This window comes from Pinus tabuliformis, chromosome 5_2 (genome assembly GCF_031772625.1).
Source record: "Pinus tabuliformis cultivar Carrire ecotype Pingquan chromosome 5_2, CPIR1, whole genome shotgun sequence".
Classification (NCBI taxonomy): Eukaryota; Viridiplantae; Streptophyta; class Pinopsida; order Pinales; family Pinaceae; genus Pinus; species Pinus tabuliformis.
In genome coordinates, this window is record NC_142306.1 from 945,313,937 (window position 1) to 945,333,838 (window position 19,902).

At 40.6% G+C, this 19,902-nt stretch overlaps 1 protein-coding gene across 1 annotated transcript; it reads right to left on the reverse strand.

Annotated features, from left to right (window-relative positions):
* Positions 1-15,114: 15,114 nt before the first annotated feature.
* LOC149162386 (toll/interleukin-1 receptor-like protein) lies at positions 15,115-16,135 on the reverse strand. Its single transcript, XM_089435174.1, has 3 exons — positions 16,058-16,135; positions 15,345-15,874; positions 15,115-15,256 (listed from the first exon to the last, which is right to left on the reverse strand). Exons 1-3 carry the CDS (start codon positions 16,133-16,135, stop codon positions 15,115-15,117), a joined length of 750 nt encoding a protein of 249 aa, XP_089291300.1.
* Between the last annotated feature and the right edge of the window lie 3,767 nt (positions 16,136-19,902).

A 19,902-nucleotide genomic window follows, 5' to 3' on the forward strand; every position in this document is an offset into this window, starting at 1 on the left:
ACAGATGGCCAAACAGAAGTGGTCAACAGGACAGTGATCCAGTTGCTCAGAGGCTATTGCAGCAAGCATCCCAGGCTTTGGGATGAGCATTTATGTTATGTGCAGCATGCTTAAAACCAAGCTAAACATTCTTCTACACAGAGATCTCCTTTTGAGACCTGTTTTGGTTTTACACCAAGGTCTCCCTTGGATTTTGTCTTTGGTAAAGACAAAGCAGTTGATGGACACAGTGATGTGGACAAGGCAACCAAGTTTATTGAAAAAATCCAAGAGATTCACCAGGCAGTATAGGAACAGCTGGAAAAGAGCCAAGCCAAGTACAAGGCAAGGCATGACAAGCATTAGATCAAGCATAATTTCCAAGTTGGTGATCAAGTCTGGCTGTATATCAGCAAAGACAGAATGCAAGGTGAAGGTAAGAAGCTGAAGCCAATAAGGTATGGACATTTCAAAATACATGAGAAAATTGGTGAGAATTCTTTTCGCCTTGATTTACCAGCCTACATGCAGATCTACTGAGTTGTTAATGCACATAGCTTGAGACTACTTGAACCTTCATTAATTGAAGATCCCGAAGAGTTGAGTCAGTTGCCTTCTATTGATGATCTGTTGCCTGAATATCTTAATGAGTTGCAGGAAGATATAGTTCTGGACAGGAAGGTGAGAACCACGTGTAGAGGGGATGTTGAGTACCTCAGGATTGGACTCAAAGGTTCAAAACCAAGCAGTGCGAAATGGATAGAAATTGGGCAAGCGAGGAATCTATACTCTCACTTGATTGATGCTTTAAAAAAAAAACCAACTTTTGGTGGTCCAAAAGCTTTTTCAGTGGGAAGGCCGTGATCCGAATTGGATCCTAAACACTCTCTAAGTTTCCATAAACTCTTTCAAATTATGCCAAAAGATTCAAGTCTTAGAAAGATCAAGCTATCAGAAGGAATCCTTGTGACAGTTGCAATTTGTGATCAGCGCAGAGCAACAAGGACCCTCGGTCGAGCACGCATACTGTTGGCCCATGGTAACGCGTGCTGGCGCAAATTGGAAATACCAGAGGCTAATTCAAGAAACAGGTGTAGTTTTTGATATGCGATTAATCGTGTATCGCAGGGCGTCCCCCTCAGTGAAGGAAAGCCCTGAGCGCCCGGACCCGAAATGACTATGAAAGGCAGAAAAGTAATTAGTTCGGTTCCATAGGGCGAGATTCCACAAAACCAGTAGGATATCGGAAGGCCTCGAGGCGGTAAGCAGTTTCGACCAAGTCCCGCCCGATGCCACACATTGAGTGACACGCGTCCGGCGAAAGAGAGAGAAAACCGTTCACATCGGACGGGTAAACGTCATGCTACTTACTTGCTCGATATGAATGACAACCGTAGGATTTGGGGGGCCCATATCAACAGCGGAGGTGCGTCTCGATAAATGACCAAATTTGACAAGGTTATAAAGCAAGATTACATGGGATTTGAAGTCCGACGTGGACGATGAGTTGGCAAAAGATTCGTGTTTCGCAGGTGATCTTGGAGCAAATGGAAATAACGGCCGTTCAAATGTGTCCAAGGAACCTGACACACTCACTCGTTGCAGAATAGGTGGCCACCTCCCTGTGATGCGTTACACAGTGATGATGACGCAGAGCAGGGGAATTCGAACGGACAAAGGCAGGGAAACCAGAAGGCCTGGAAGCGAAAATGAACAGTCAAAGAACAGACTGGCTTTAAAGCCACAAACTAACAGAGACAGGGCAGGCAGTGACAGAGGAGAGTTAGTTAGACGCAGAAAGCTGAGAGCAGAGAACAAAGAGAAGGAGTCGAGCTAACCTGAAGGCATCATTGAGCTAGACAGAGCCAGAGAGAGTCAGAGAGTCTGTGTACTCTAGAGAAGGCTTGAGAGGTTCAAGCGAACTCCTCGGCATAGGCCTGTCATGTATGAGTCTTAAATTAGGCTCATACTATTGTGACCAATAGAGGTCGAGTTTTAGTAAGGAGAGTTTGTGTACTCCAGAGACTTGAAGAATCCAAGTCCAATCCTACTGATTTCTATCTGTTTAGTGAGACTTGAATTGAGCTCACTGTTGTAAAAACTCAACTTTGAAAACATAATAGAGAGGCCACCACTGAAGGCTGGACCAGGAGACATATCCCAGGAGCATTGGGTGAACTCCTTATTAAACTTGTTGTGTTTACATGTTTGCCTATTATGTTTTCTCTAACTACCTCAGTGTCTATGTATTTCGCAATCTTATCGATCCATTGCATAAAGTAACATAGGCACATCCATGCACATGAGTCTGTAATACCTCTAATTCTTTGTCCTGGATAAATTCCAGATCAAAGTCTCTGAAGAGAAAATGGTGGAGCAAATTTTGGTGGGCGCGTGAAAATAACAATTATTGTCTTTTACTGTGTGTTATTCTGTGTGAATGTAAATCAGTATAAACCTTAGTTTTTACTTGGTGAATGAGCCGCAGTCTCATGTGAATGTATTTGCAAGATTTAGAAATCAATCCTAAGTTTTATTTGTGATGCTCCAAGCTTTTACTTCTTTTTTTTTGCCATAAGTGAATTCTGTGTATTTATTAAGTCTTTGCAATAGCTTCGCGAAATCCAGGTCCGCGGTGCGCGAGGCTAACTGCGCGAAAGTAGCTTCGAAAAAATCATAACCCTCTGCCCCTCTGTGAAAATTATCTCCGCTTAAATTTTGTACATTTTCTAACATGGTATTAGAGCAGGTTAAATATTGTTAGTGTAAAAACAAGTGTTTTTACTGGTAGTTAAAGTTGTTTTGAGGGCACCTTGTTTTTAGCATATTTACCAGCAGGTAGATTTTTATTTTTATTTTTGCGCTCAGAAATGGCAACATCAAGCACAAGCTTGACTAATCCTCAAATACCTCAGTTTAATGGAAAAAATTATGATTATTGGGCTATTACAATGAAGGCCCTGTTTTCTTCTCAAGATATTTGGGATTTGGTGAAGAATGGTTTTCAAGAACCAACAGATGCAGCAGCATACAATGCCTTATCTCAACAAGGAAAAGATTTGTTAAGGGACAACAGGAAGAAGGATTCAAAAGCCCTGTTTTATATTTTCCAAGAAGTTCATGAAAGTATTTTCCCAAGTGTTGCAGCAGCAACGAAGTCCAAGCAAGCATGGGACACCCTCGAAACAGCCTACCAAGGCATGGCAAAAGTCAAGACAACACAACTAAAAAAGTTGAGGAGATATTTTGAAACACTTTGTATGAAAGAGTCTGCGAATATAGACTCGTTTTTTACACATGTAAGTGGGCTGGTTACTCAAATCAGGTCTCATGGTGAGATACTTGAGGAAAGAAGAATGGTTGAGAAAGTTTTGAGAAGTTTGCCAGCAAGGTTCGAGGCCATTGTTGTGGCCATAGAAGAGACAAAGGATCTCTCAGAGTTCTCAGTGGATGATCTTAATGCATCACTAATTTCTCATGAACATAGACTGAATAGAGTAGCAAGCTCCTCATTGGAGCATGCCTTCAAGACACAAGTATCATTTGGTCAAGGTCGAGGCAAAGGAAGATCATATGCTAGAGGATGAGGAAGAAGCCCACACAGAGGAGGAAGAAGCAACCCTTCAAGCCCAAATGGAAGAGGCAACAATCAAAATCCAAGTCAAGGCCCAAGCCAAAATCAAGCACAAGGTTAGAGGTATGATAAATCTCAAGTCCAATGTCATTACTGTAAGAAGTATGGTCATTATGCAAATGAATGTAGAAAGAAGAAATATGACATTAGTAACAAACCAAGTGTGAATTTCACAAGAGAAAATTAGAACCATGATAGCATGTGTTTAGCTTGTAATGTAGCACAAGAAAAGCATATTGATATATGGTATCTAGATTCAGGGTGTAGCAACCACATGTCAGGAAACATAGAAATGTCTTCTAATCTAGATGAGAGTGTGAAATCTAAAGTGACATTAGGGACTGATAGCAAAGTCTCTGTCATGGGAAAACAAGAGTTAATATCCTAACAAAGAAGGGGGAGAAGAAATACATCTCAGATTTTTACTTTGTCCCCGGTCTGAAACATAATCTCATGAGCGTTGGACAACTCATGCAGAAAAGGCTACAATGTCTTCTTCAAAAATGATGTGTACACAATTTTGGATAGGCCTCCAAGAAGACAGCTGATTGCAAAGGTTCAGATGACAAACAATAGAATGTTTCCACTAAAAATAATATCAGATTTGCAGAAAGAAGGTGCACAAGCACAAATATCTATGAACTCACAAGAAGATGCAAGAAAAGAGGCCGTCATCACACAAGTAAACTTTCAAGCAGAGGTAAAAGATGAAAACTGGTTATGGCACTTGAGATTTGGACATCTCAACTTTGGAGGTTTGAATTTGCTGCATAGGAAAGACATGGTGAAGGGTTTACCACTCATAGAAAAACCAAACAACATATGTGAAGGATGTATCTTGGGCAAGCAACATAGAAAGACATTTCCAGCAGCAAAGTCAATATGGGCAAAGGCACCTTTGGAGATTGTCCACTCAGATTTATGTGGACCAATGCAGACACCATCAATTGGTGGCAGCCACTATGTATTGACCTTCATAGATGACTACACAAGGAAGACATGGGTCTATCTCCTAAATAGAAAAGTGAGGTGTTTGAGTGCTTTCGCGAATACAAGGCTCTTGTTGAGAAGCAAAGTGGACACTACATCAAAGTCCTCAGGACTGAGAGAGGTGGCGAATATATCTCAAATGACTTCTTTCAATTTTGTAGGGAGCATGGAATTCACAAGCAATTTACAACAAGATATACACCACAACAAAATGGGGTGGCAGAAAGAAATAATAGGACCATTATGGAAATGGCAAGGAGTATGTTGAAGGCAAAGCATTTTCCAAATGATTATTGGGCTGAAGCTATCGCTTGTGCAATGTATATCTTGAATAGATGTCCAACCAAAAGCAACCAGAACATATTTCTTGAAGAGGCATGGAGTGGAAGAAAGCATAGTGTCACTCACATGAGAGTATTTGGGTGCGTGGCTTATGCACATGTCCCAGATGAGTTGAGGAAGAAGTTGGACAACAAGGGGGAGAAATGTGTATTTGTTGGATACAGTGATGAATCCAAGGCATACTCTACAATCCATTAACCAAGAAGGTCATAATCAATAGAGATGTGCAGTTCATAGAAGAGGAAGCATGGGATGGAAGTTTAGAAAAGATAGTCGATGTCAAAGCATGCATGCCACATGAGGACAAAGAGGAATTAATAGTAGCAAGTAATTCCTCAACAATCACTCCCTCTACACCTATTCAAGCACAACAAAGTAGGCAGCAAGCAACACCATCAACAAATAATACAATAGTTTCACGCAGCCAAGCAAGTGCTTCTCCAAGCACACCGCGAAACGCGACACCAAGTGACATGTCAAGCCCATCTTCAGCAAGCACAAGAACGCCAAAATTCAGAAATTTAAATGAAATTTATGAGCAAGATGGAGTAGATAGTAGCACAAGTCTGAATTCCTTATTTGCATTATTTTATCATGTAGATGACCCAATCCATTTTGAGGATGCAGTCAAAGAAGAAAAATGGGTTGCAGAAATGGAGGAATAAATAGAAGCAATAGAAAGGAATGACACATGGGAGTTAGTGAGCCTTCTGAAAGGAAAACATGTCATTGGAGTGAAGTGGGTCTATAAGACCAAAAGTAACATTGAGGGAAAGATTGAAAGACACAAAGCAAGGTTAGTTGTCAAAGGATACAAGCAGTAGCATGGAAGATATTACACGGAGACGTTTGCGCCAGTCGTGCAGATAGAGACAATGCATGCAGTTGTGGCGATTGCCACGCAACACAAATGGAGAGTGTATCAAATGGACGTAAAATCAGCGTTCTTGAATGGAGCGCTGAAAGAGGAAGTGTATGTCGCGAAACCGCCTGGTTATGAGATTGAAGGCCAAGAAAACAAAGTATATCGGTTGAGGAAAGCTTTTTATGGGTTGAAACAAGCACCGCGCGCATGGTACAACAAGATAGATGCTTACTTGTTGGACAATGGTTTCGAAAAATGTGACGGTGAGCCTACTGTCTACATCAAAGAAGCGAAGGTAAGATTCTCATTGTCGTCTTATATGTAGATGATTTGATTTTTACAGGAAGTGAAGATTTCCTCATCCTTGATTTCAAACAAGTCATGAAGAGTGAATTTGAAATGACTGACTTGGGGTTGTTAAGATATTTTTTGGACATAGAAGTGAAGCAAACAGAAAATGGCATTTTTATCTCTCAAGCAAAGTATGTCGCAGACATTTTGGAGAGGTTTAAAATGCAGAAAAACAAGTCCGCACCAACTCCAACTGTCATAGTGTAGAAATTTTGAATAATATAACACTTATTCACAGAGATTATCCTAATTATACACTATTTTTGGAATTCATGCATAATACATAACCTCCTCTATGTTGATCATCAATTTTGCGGAATTAAAAACAATCGCATGCGCACATTGAAACATCAATCACACATATCAACACAGTATGTAATGGGGAAAGCATACAACTGAAAATCCCCAACTATCTGTAAATTATAATGATAGAGAACATGTAACAATACATAGTACAATACTCCTCACAAGTACTCAGTACTATCTCCACCTGCTACACACAAACTAGCTCAGATCTGAACAAGTCACGGATTCAAATCTCCTCCACTGTTTGCATGCCTCTACTATGCAATCCAAGTTGACAATAGATCCCATCCAAGTTCGAAATTCCCTTGGCTTGTACCGCGAAATCCTCATTGGCAATCTCAATCAATGATTGTGCAAATCTCATGCACAGCTATAGTCACAACTGATAGTAGTCTCACCCTTTCACCCACCTCTAACACTTGTCTCCATTGAACTGTTCATGCACTGAGTTAACTGATGTATTCTTTAGTTGATTTATGAGTTAATAATTAGTGAATTAATTAATAATTAATTCACATCACTCATCACTAGTGTATTTGGCAGTTGGACTAAATACAACTAGTTCAACTAAGTCAAATTGAACACAACTCCATCAACTCCTCAATCAACTCCACCAAACTCAATCACTTGAGTTCTAACTGAAGTACATCATGCAATATCTCAACTAACCCATAGGAAAAGTGTATTTCCTTCTGGCAGTTGCATGTGCCACATCCGTAGCTCGAACCGAAGTGCTGCAAGAGGATAAGATAATGTTTATAGTCCAAATAATATTAAGAGCTAATAATATTCGACTGTTCTATTTTTAGACTGGCAGTCTAAAAATAGACTCCACCCATATGTCTAAAAATAGAGGTCCATCCATTTTTACCAACATGACCAATCATCCATAAATAGCATCCTGTAACTCATAGACCATGATCCATATGTCCAAAAATAGACTTTGCGCCAAAAATAGCCTGCGGGCCCACTTAGTGAAGGCGACTTCTTTTCACTAAGCTCCATCATCTTGTTGCATTTTCAACACTCCCTCTCAACAAGATATGGATTATCTGCAACCCCTATCCTACCTCTCTGGTATTCGAATTTTCTCCTGGTGAGTGCCTTCGTCAAGATATCAACATCCTGATCCTCCGTGGGAATGTATGAAAGTAACATGATTCTCCACTGCACACAATCTCTAATATGATGGTACCTGATGTCGATGTGCTTGGATCTATCATGAAATACTGGATTAGCCGAGAGTTTAATGCAACTCTGGTTATCACAATAAATCACAGTAGGCTCCAAGTGTGACCTGAACAACCCGACCAGGATCTTCCCCATCCATATAGCCTCGCATGCAGCCAAACTTGCTGCCATATACTCGACCTCTGCTAAACTGAGTGCCACAAATCTCTGCTTCCTGCTGTACCAAGAAACTGTTGTCGACCCGATACTGAAGATCCCTCCAGATGTGCTCTTTCTATCTGTTGGGCTCCCTGCCCAATCTGCATCCATGAAGCCACATAGCTTCACCTCATCCTCCTGTCTGTACCACAATCCATATCCCGATGTGCCTCTGAGATAACGCAATACATGCTTGCCTGCCTTCCAGAAGAGCTTGGTTGGCTTAACCATAACTTGTGAAAGCTGGTCAACAGCATAGCATATATCGAGTCGTGTATTGACCAGATACATAAGCGACCTCACTAACTATCGATAAACAGTGGCATCCACTACCTCCGCTGAAGTAGCATCCTTCTTCCTCCAACCTCCAGGAAGAGGAGTATCAACAGGCTTGCAGCCATGCATGTTGAACTTCTCCAGTATCTCCTGGGCATACTTACCCTGAGAAACAAATAGTCCATCACTACGCTGCCAAATTTCCAATCCCAGGAAATAATGAAGGAGGCCCAAGTCCTTCATCTCAAACTCTCTAGCAAGATCCTCCTTACATGAAAGTATCAACAGCTCATCTCCCGTCAGAATCAAATCATCTACATAAAGTACAATGATTAGCAACTTACCCTCCACCACAATTTGGTATAGGTTAGGATCCGCCTCACTCTTGGAGAATGCAAGTCCGGTGAAATAACTGTCTATTTGTGTGTACCAAGCACAAGGTGCTTGTTTCAACCCATATAGCGCTCTCTTGAGCTTGCACACATGCGAATCACTGCTGAAGATCTCAAAACCTTCGAGCTGCTCTATGTACACCTCCTCCTCAATGAATTTGTTGAGGAACGCAGTCTTCACATCCATCTGATGGACGTGCCACCCCATCTGCATTGAGAGAGCAAGAATTGTCCGTATGGAACAATACCTTGCGACAGGTGCATAGGTCTCCTCATAATCGATCCCCTCTATCTGTGAGAAGCCTCGGGCAACAAATCTTGCCTTGTACTTCTCCAAACTCCCGTCAGCTGCCTGCTTCACTTTGTAGATCCATCTCGAACCCACCATTGATTTCCCCTCTGGTCTTGGGACCATCTCCCATGCACTGTTTCTGACAATCGAATCATACTCTTCCACCATGGCATCTACCCATGCGAGATCCTCCACAGCTTCCTCGAAAGAGGATGGCTCAGTCACGACACATTTGATCACAAGAGCCATGTATCCATTGTACCGATCAGGTGATTGTCTCTGTCTGCGCTGTGCTGTAGGTGGTCCTACAACCTTCTCTGCATCTTGAGCTAGTCGCTCAACTTCTGAAGTGCGCTTTCGCCCTCTGATGGTTGGCGCTACATGAGTGGTCTCTTCCACTCCACGAACTTCATCTTGTGGCTAATCCACATACTGAAGATCATCCTTAGGAACTAATAGCTCCTCATCTGCATGTAAGTGTGGCTCCCTCTCAAGTGAACACTTCATGGCTTTCTCCTCCTGAAATTTGATATCCCGTCGCACAACAGTCTTGCGACTGTCTGGAAAATACACACGATAGTTGTGGGGCGTATCAGTGTACCCCACAAATATCCCAACCTCTGCAGTCGGCTCCAGCTTCTTCCTGGCATCCTTCGTCACATGCATGTAAACAAGAGAACCAAAAATCCTCAAATGGGAAATATCAGGCCTCTTACCAGAATAAGCCTCCTTGGGTGTACTCATGCCAAGTATCTTGTGAGGACAACGGTTTTGCACATATACTGCAGTATTGCATGATCCGCCCACAAGTGAAGGGGTAGGCCCTGATCATGCAACATCGCCCGTGCAGCACCCACGATCATTCAGTTCTTCTGCTCAGCAACCCCGTTCTGCTGTGGGTTATGGGGAGCTATGAGCTCTCTTCGAATCCCTTCTACGCTGCAGAAGTCCTTGAACTCACCAGAGATGAATTCACCACCATTGTCACTCCTAAGAGCCTTCACCTTCTTCACCGATTCCTTCTCGACCAGTGCTTTGAACTCACAGAACTTTGAGTATGTCTCGCTCTTCTTCTGCATGAAGAAGATCCAGCACTTTCGAGGGAAATCATCAACAAAGATCACATATTACTTGAGCTTTGTTGTCGAAGCTACTGAGAAAGGTCCACACACGTCTGTGTGAATTCTCTCAAGGATCATCATGGTGACTATCCTTCTCGTGAAAGGTGGCTTTCACAAATTTTCCCAAAGTACACCCCTTGCACTGATCTGACTACGCAAGAGTGCCTTTAGGAAGCCCAGTAGAAATCTGCTGCAGTATCTTCAAGGCTCCATAGTGAAGGTGGCCCAATCTCTGGTGCCACAACTCGCCATCATCCCAGCTCACCAATCCTTCTGCCTTGCATGCCATTGCTGCGTAGCCATCTACATGCAATTGATAAAGGTTCTTGGCTCGAACCCCTATCTTCCAGGTTTCTTCAGTTGTCTTACTGCGCAGGAAAGCCTTTCCCTTGCTGAAGACAACATCATATCCCTTGTCTTCTAACATCGCCACAGAGATAAGATTCTTCTTCAATCCTGGAACATGCATCACATCCTTCAATACGAAGGGTTTACCAGACTCCCTCTCAAAGGAAATGGTACCCATACTGGTCGCACTGTATCTACCATCATCACCCATCTCGATGTGCACTCCAAGATCTTTCTCATCCAGATCAGAAAACAAATCTCGATCTCCTGTCATGTGAAAAGATGCACCACTATCCAAGAACCATACCGATCCCATCACACTTGATACCAAGCATGCGATCAGCGAAAAATCCAGCTCAAACTGCGAGGCTAAGGCCTCTCCCGCTGCAGATCCAGCAGCTTGCTTATTTTTCTTCTTCTGTGGACAATTTGTGGCATAATGTCTGTGCTGGTGACAGTGAAAGCACTTCACTTTGGACATGTCCTGCTTCTTGCCTTTCACACTGGAATGAGAAGCTTTCTTGTTCTTCCCCTTCTTTGATTTGGCAGCCAAAGCGCAATTTTCTTCATCAGATGCCTTTGATGAAGATCCATCCCTGGTATTCCGCATGATCTCCTCTTGCACAAGATCCGACCAAAGTCTCTCCCATCCTGGCAATTTCTCCCGACCATTGACAGAGTCCTGATAGGAATGCCAACTCTTCGGAAGACCAAGGAGAGCCAAGCTCACCAAGTCCTCATCATCGACAGTCACCCCCACACTTCCCAGCTCATCCCGACACTTGGTGAACTTCGTGAGATACTTGGGCATACTGTCTCCTTTCTCACACTTAATGTTTCTGAGTTTATCCTTGAGCGCCAACTTCCTCTGGTCGCTCTTGCTTTGGAATAAATCTGTCAACGCTTTCCACATCAAGTATGGAGAAGCCTTTCCATGCAGGCTGGATACAATGTGATCCTTCACGCCCTCCAACAAAATCCTTCGACACTTTGTTGTCTTCTTTTGCTAAGCCTCAACGTGAGTAGCATCAATAGGCTTTGGGACCTCAGCATCTATGAAATCCTTCAACCCACTATCATCTAACACCACCTCCATCCTGTCTTTACATGATATATAATTCGAGCTGCCTTCAAGGGCATAGTCCAATCGCAATCCGTTGAAAGACATTTCAACTTTGACAACAAGAAAACACTGCTGCAAATTCGAATTCCACCAGCTCAAAACTCAACCGCTTCTGATTTAAAATTCGTGAGAACAAAGTATTTCTCATGCAGAGATTGACTGTATAGGCATTTACCGGATATCTCACCTTCCAAAAGAAGGATGAATCCAGAGGCTACCTGGCCCGATTACAGACTCTGCCTGAAGAAATAAAATGTAATCACTTTCTGAATAATAGTTCTGATGATCAACTTCGCTCTGATACCATGTAGAAATTTTAAATAATGTAACACTTATTCACAGAGATTATCATGATTATACACTATTTGCGGAATGCATGCATAATACATAACCTCCTCTATGTTGATCATCAATTTTGCGGAATTAAAAACAATCGCATGCGCACATTGAAACATCAATCACACATATCAACATAGTATGTAATGGGGAAAGCATACAGCTGAAAACCCCCAACTATTTGTATATTATAATGATAGAGAACATGTAACGATACATAGTACAATACTCCTCACAAGTACTCAGTACTATCTCCACCTGCTACACACAAACTAGCTCAGATCTAAACAAGTCACGGGTTCAAATCTCCTCCATTGTTTTCCTGCCTCTACTACGCAATCCAAGTTGAGAATAGATCCCATCCAAGTTCGAAATTCCCTTGGCTTGTACTGCGCAATCCTCATTGGTAATCTCAATCAATGATTATGCAAATCTCATGCACAGCTATAGTCCCCACTAATAGTAGTCTCACCCTTTCACCCACCTCTAACACTTATCTCCATTGAACTGTCCATGCACTGAGTTAACTGATGTATTCTTTAGTTGATTTATGAGTTAATAATTAGTGAATTAATTAATAATTAATTCACATCACTCATCACTAGTGTATTTGGCAGTTAGACTAAATACAACTAGTTCAAATAAGTCAAACTGAACACAACTCCATCAACTCCACCAAACTCAATCACTTGAGTTCTAACTGAAGTCCATCATGCAATAGCTCAACTAACCCATAGGAAAAGCGTATTTCCTTCTGGCAGTTGCATGTGCCACATCCGTAGCTCGAACTGAAGTGTTGCAAGAGGATAAGATAATATTTATAGTCCAAATATTATTAAGAGCTAATAATATTCGACTCAGTCACTGTGTTTTACTGTGTGTTATTCTGCGTGAATGTAAATCAGTGTAAACCTTAGTTTTTACTCGGTGAATGAGTTGCGGTCTCATGTAAATGTATTTGCAAGATTTAGAAATTAATCCTAAGTTTTATTTATGATGCTCCAAGCTTTTACTTTGTTTTTTTCCATAAGCGAATTTTGTGTATTTATTAAGTCTTTGCAATAGCTCTACGAAATCTAGGTCCGTGAAATCCAAGTATGTGAAATAGCTCCACGATGCGCGAAGGTATCTGCACAAAATCAGCTCCACAGTACACAAAGCTAGCTGTGCGAAAATCATAACCCTCTGCCCCTCCGCGAAAAGTATCTCCGTGTAAATTTTCTAACAAAATTCATACAATCATAACAATTATTTTTTAACAGATTCCACCTAGGGTCTTTCAGATGCGATGGGCTTGAACCATCGAAATTCCACGGACTTTGGTTACGACCTATTCATTCATAAAAAAGTACACATTATCCACTACACAGATCTATCTTTCTGGAAAAATATAAAGCAGACTAAAGATTAGGAAATGAAGAGAGAGGATTGGATGGTTGAAGGACTCACAGATGAAGTTTGCTCCAAGAAATCATCAATTTGGGAAAGTCGATGCGGCATTGATTCTTGTTTGGCAATAAGTCTTCCCCTAAGTCACTTGACATGAGGATTCGGGATTCGGCGGATACGGGGATTCGAGTGTCAGATACGGGCACGTTGACCCCTCAGAATAGGACACGTTCAGATATATTATATATATATATATATATTGAAAGTTAGATATTTCTTACACAAATTCTCATTCATGATGCAATTCATTGATTCAAACATAGATCTTCATCTAGATGTAAGTTACAAAGTAACATTATGCATACAAAATTACAAATACAATTGTGACATAAATGATAAAATGATAAATTAAAAATTTATAATACATATTCAATTCATCAATGATCCAATAGGAGAAAGACAAGATAGTAAGATAAAGATATTGTAGTTTTCTCATTAAGTCATCAAAATCAAAATGTGTTACTGTTTACATAGGTAGTGCAATGCCAATGGCAAATAGAAATAGCAAATACAAAACAACTACAACTACAAGTCTACAAGTATACAAGCCTCAAGGCAGTAGGTAGCTCATGACTCATGAGTCATCAATCCTCATAGTCATCATCAAAATCAACATCATTGTTCTCATCATCATGGTCACCACTGCTCTCCTCTGTTGCATCCTCCTCCTCTATATCCAAAGTCATCTCTGCATCTGCTGGTGTGGAGGATGACCCCTCTATAGTATCACCATCATCAAATCTAACAGGCTCTAGCACTTACCTGTTGCTTGAATCTCCTTGAAAATTCTCGCACACCCTTTGTTCGTTGCTCCCAAACACCCACAACAAACTAAACAAGTGAATGTGAAAATAGAATGGGGAAATACGCCTTTATAACGTTGTGTGGGTTCTTTATTTCTGGATTCAAAGTGTCTTGATCGGGACAAGTTCCGTATTCGAAGTGTCCCAATCGGAGACGACGTGTCCCAATTTTCGGACACGAATCCGCTCGAATCGTGTCTAATTCACCAGATCCGGGACACATAGGGCCTGGGGGACAAATCCAATTTCATAGGTCTTCCCATATCTCTAATTTGATCATGCATTTTTATTTTCTTCTCACTTTCCACCTCCAGTAGACATTTTCTCTCTAGATTTTCAAGTCCGACCACACCCCATATTCTTATTGCAATGTCTATTTCCTCTCTTATGAAAAAACAAATAATATCTAAAAATATTTGTCGATCCTCTTCTTCGAGTGACTCGTAACTAATGCGGAGTCTGTTTTGTATTTCAGTAGGAAGTCTCTTGTGAAGTTCTTCAAGAAACTCTTCCCAGTAAGACTGTTGTCATCAATAAACACCTGCCCCAAAGACTTTCAAAGATATCGTCAATCCGTCATACGCCGTTACAAATCGATCTACCAGATCTGCAAACCCTTCAGGTGTATCTCTGTGATGGAAGGCATGGCAGCAGAAGAGCTCTTTGGAGTCTGGTCTATTCAGACCCTCTAGATTATAAATTGATTCATCTTTGACTCCTAAGATTCTCAAGACATGCCAGTCACAAGAGGTAACCAAAATGAGGCTCTATGTGCTAAGGGAATCCTTCATTGATGAAAATTTTTCCATCTAATCTACATCATCTACATCATCTAGAATTATAAGTGCATGACAAGAGGAGAGATGTTTTTTAAGTTCCCATATACCCTGGTCAGGATTCTCAATTTTGATATCCTTATGTTTCCGTCCCTAAATGGGCCTACTTTGCAAATAATTTAAGGACATTTTCCTTGCAGTTTCTCTAACATCAGATAAAAGGACTAATTCGTTATAATGTGATCTTTTGAGGATGAATTTTTTTTTAACCAGAGTAGTTTTACCAAGGCCACCTACAACCACAATGGCTGCAACCCTAGCCCCCACGGTATTCAACACCTGCTACTTCGATAGGACCGTTCTTTCAAAATCTTGCATTTTCTCACCCAACCCAGTTGGATATTTTTCCACATCCAACGGTACTTTTGCAACTTTCTTCACAACGCCTTGCACGACCTTCTCCAAGAGGTCATTCTCATCATCCCTGAGTAATAGTTGAGAGAACGACATAAGTAGCGAAAAAAAGGACAAGCACTAAAATGTTTTGAAGAGATAGGGGAGATCCAGCTTACCCTCGCATCACGAAACCGCTTATACTCGCAACATGAGAAAGCGCGTCTCTCCAACTTTGAATGGTCTCTGAGTCGTAGCGTGGTTTTTCTTGACTAGTATGAGGGTCGCGTGTTGTCTTCTCCTGCCGGTTCTGGAGAGCTTCATCGTACGCTCCGCCTTTGACCGTCCAACGGAGCACAGGAGGCTCAACGTCGTAAAACACAGGAAGAACGATAGACCCCGATTTTACCATGAGGACTAGCTCATTAAGGCACCACTCTGATTTTGCATAAGTAGGAGAGAATATGGCAACCTGGACTGAGGCTCCTCTAATGGCGAATTCTAATTGAGAAGAAATGTTATGCCCCTCTATCAATTCCTCCTCGTCGAGAAAGACTTGCAATCCCTGGTCACGAAGCCGACTGTAAAGACGAGTGGCGAAGGTGTTTTTACAGTTGGGGCCAGGATGATTGATAAAAACATCGTAGCAGGGATAAGAGGTGGAGGCAGAAGAAACCGCCTCAGTAGAGGGAGCAGGGGCGACTGTAAGCTGCAACATTGGAATTGGACATTGGATAATTGCAGGGATGAAAAAAATAATACTAAGAAACGAAGGGAGGCCAGTAGAATAGATTCACTAAATGAGATGCTTTCAGTTTCAAGACTCCAAACGATCTGAAAACAACAATAAGAAAAATAAGCAAATGAAGGTATGATGGTAGAATATACTCACTGAAAACTGCAAGCGATCATGCGCATTTAATGAAGGAGACGTTGCCATGACACAAACATTATCAGTTGCACCTTGCATAGTCATAGGCATATGTTTGTATGATATTCTAAATCAACTACTAAACACTTTTGTTTTGTTGGGGACCATACTCCACCCACACCATCCAGTCCAGTCACATCATGGGGCATGACTATCAACATATTTTCCCAAATGGTATTTCAAAGTAAGCACTCAACGTTTCGCACATTCCTTGTGATATGATGTGTTGTCAAGCTTTACCGTTGAGTCGGTCATGGTGGACCCAGGCTTGGATTTCTGTGGAATATTTTGGAGTCATCTACTGGGGCAGAGGAATTGCCCGGATGACCAAAGGTGGTCAGAATTTGGGCAAAAAAATTTCAAAAACTCTTGTAGAAGCAGTATTTGAATTGTGTTTTTGATGGTGGAAATGGATTCAGCACAATTAAAAACATCCAAGACACTTAAAATTTTGAGGTTTAACAACTATAACTTGGATTTACAAAAATCCTTTACAGTTGAGTAGGTCATGGTGGACCCAACCTTGGATTTGTGTGGAATGTTTTTCTATGTACTCTCATTTTCTATTTATTGTGTGTGGAATTCCATGGTTTTTTTAGCAACGTCCAAAGTGATTCTCATAAAAAAAAATTGAACCGTATTTGATGCTTAAATATTATTTAAGTTATATTAATTAATTTTTTAATTGGTTAAAACAGAGGAGGCCAAAGACCACTTTCTCAAATTTAAGGATTTGTGGAATCTTTGTCAGATTTTCTTTCATATTCGTCACTGGTTTTTTCTGATGATAGATATTTTTTTTTGCTTCTAAGTAATTAGTTCATCCTTTTTCAATTATTCTCTACTTTTGTGTTTTTTTATAATTTTTCTTTACTTTTCTTTTTTACATGTAGATGTTGTAATTTTGCATAATTTTAGATAAAAGAGATGGTGATGTGAATAGGAAGCAATTAGTTGTTCACCTTTTTCAATTGTTTTTTTGTGTAATTGTTCTCTACTCCTCTGGTTCTTACATCTATATGTTTTGATTTTGCATAATTTTATATAACAATAAAAATAACGACATGAATGTGTAATTTTTGTAAAATTAAAGACAAAAGTTTTAAATTCAATATAATTTGAACCAAATCAGAGAGGGACACTAGTGACAGTTTTAGTCCACGCTGTCAATGCTATTGAGTGCTCTCTATTCTATGGCAGACAAAACACCCCTTTTTGGGGCCATATGCACTCGCAACAAGAAACTGTTTTTATCAATCACCTGCTAATGTTGATGGCTTAGTCTCATTTTCGATTAATTTCTTAATTTAATTCAATCTTCAACACTTTTGAGTATTAATTAATTAACTGGTTACACTTTTAATCTCTTCGATATTATGTAACTTCAAAAAATTTAACATTAAGTAACTTACATTTTTATTTTTTTCGATGCTATTTTGTTAGACCAATGTTATTAATGTGTATATAACTTTAAAAAAGTTCACATTCTGTAACTTACACTGAATGAAAAATGACAAGTGACTAGACCTGCAAAATAAATTTAAAATTTATAAGATATGCATTCTCATTATTTTGGTGAATATTAAAATGATTAGTTCAACATCTTATTCGCGGGGTAGGATTAGGAAGGAGCGGAGCAGAGCAAAGAGTGAACTAGATAGATCAGAGCAGAACAGCGCCGAGGTGGGGCCACTCGTTTGTATTTGAGGTCAAGAGTTCGAGCTCAGAGGGTTTGAACCTTCGTTTTTACAACTTTGGGTAACTGGTTGGCCTTCACTTCAAAAGCAATGATTCGTATAAATGCACAGAAATGACAGTAGAATTAACTATTCGCAAGCATTGCAAAGGACATCGCTAAACCATAAAAAATTCCAAGAAAACAAGGAAGAATTATTGAGGAGCAGGGTTTGAATTCGCTGGACGTTTTTGTCCAACCATTGAGTAGCGTGGTGAGTAGTGCAAGCAGTTTGGTCAGCAGTATGAGTAGAGAAAAGCAGTGCGAGCGGCAGTGGGAGTAGCGAGCAGCGAGCAGTGTGAGAGCAGAGAGTTTTTATGCAGTAGAAGTATCGAGCAGCAAGCAAGCAGCGACAAATGCATTCAAACATGACAAAGGAACAAGAAATTTTAGAACATGTGGAGACAAATGATTTAGGACAAGTGAAAATTGCCTCATCCGTCAAAGCTGGGAAGTGGGTTTGGGTCAATGCCAAACAATATTGGGGCATTTTAAAACGAAGAATAGCCCGTCTAAAATGGGAGCAAGCAAGGAAGAAACGGTCTCAAAAGAAAGGTAATCGAGCCCTTTTCAAAAAGCACTCAAACAAGTCTCCTCCACAAGCACGTGGCAACAAGAAGTCCAAAGAAAAAGTCATTGATGATTTTGTCTTATATAGTCCCACATCCACACCTCTCACCTAGTCATCTGATCTTTATGTGAAAGAATTGTTAAATGCGAAACAAAGGTTGGAGGTTTTAGAAGCGAAAGGGCAGGAAAGAGATCATAAAATTCATATAATAACGGCTGAGAACAATGCGTTAGCAGAAAGAAATAAAATTTTAAAAGAACAAGTGACATTGCTACAGGAAGCTCTCTTGATAGGGAAGACAGAATGGCAACGCATGAAGGCAGATGTGCAAAACATAAAGAAATCTGTAGTGGAAAGTACAAAGGTGGTGGATGTGAAATCATCCCAGGATAAAGGGAAAATGATTGCCCAAATAAAAAACCATGAAGAGAACGCAAGAGAAGAAATGAACGAAGATTCCACCAAAGTTTCCAAAACTTGGGCTCAAGTTATTAGCAATTCTGCTAATAAGGAAGGAGAAACAAATATTCAGGTTGACAACATGCAAGATAGTGAAGGCAAGGAAAGACAAAATAGGGTAGCAAACATAATTATTAAAGGGGTGAAAGACTATGGGAAAAATGAATGTACTCTTGACCTTGCAAGAGACTTCTTGAAAGACAAGTTGCTATGGCAAGGACAAATATGTCAAGCATGGAGGGTGGGTAAGTTTAACGAGGAGAGAGCCAGGCCCATAAAAGTCAGTATGCCTAGCTTGCGTGATAAATATATTATTCTAAGCAAGAAACATCTCTTGATGGGTTCTCGTTTTTTCCTAGAAGAAGATTTAACTGTAAAACAACAGGAGGAAAGAAGGGAGGAAATTTTAAAGGTTAGGGCAACAAGAGATGAAGGAAAGAGAGCATGGATTTATAAAGGAAAAGTTGTGATAGCGCAATTTGGACCTCCTTCCAGAATAGAGCAGCAAGATGGTATTAAAGAAGAGGCAACAAACTCTTCAACAGGAAATCAGAAAGCAAAGTCGGTATGGGAAAACAGGGACAAAGACTAAAATGTGAGTCTTGCATGTCAAAATAAATAGCAATCAAGTCATACCCAGGTTTCCTTAAGATTAGTTTGTTGGAACTGCAGAGGTTACCCATGGAGACAAGGACCTAGGTTAGGGCCTATTGCGGAAAATAGAGACATAATTTGCCTCATAGAAACACATGAGCATGAAGGGTGCAGGACACCTTTGTTTGAAGGATACTAGAAGATGGCAGTGTGGAACAAGGCAGCAGGGAATGGCAAAGGGCACGAGGGTATCATGGTTGTAGTAAGGGAGAAATAAGGTCGTCTTATTTAGTTAGAAAAAGAAGACTCAAATAAACAATTCATTTGGTTTAAAATATCAGAAAATGAAAACCACATCAGAATTGCAGCATACTATTTTGTGCCACAGGTTTCAAAAATCTACAAAGGTAGAGGGCTTGACCACAAATATCGATTTTCAGCTTTAAA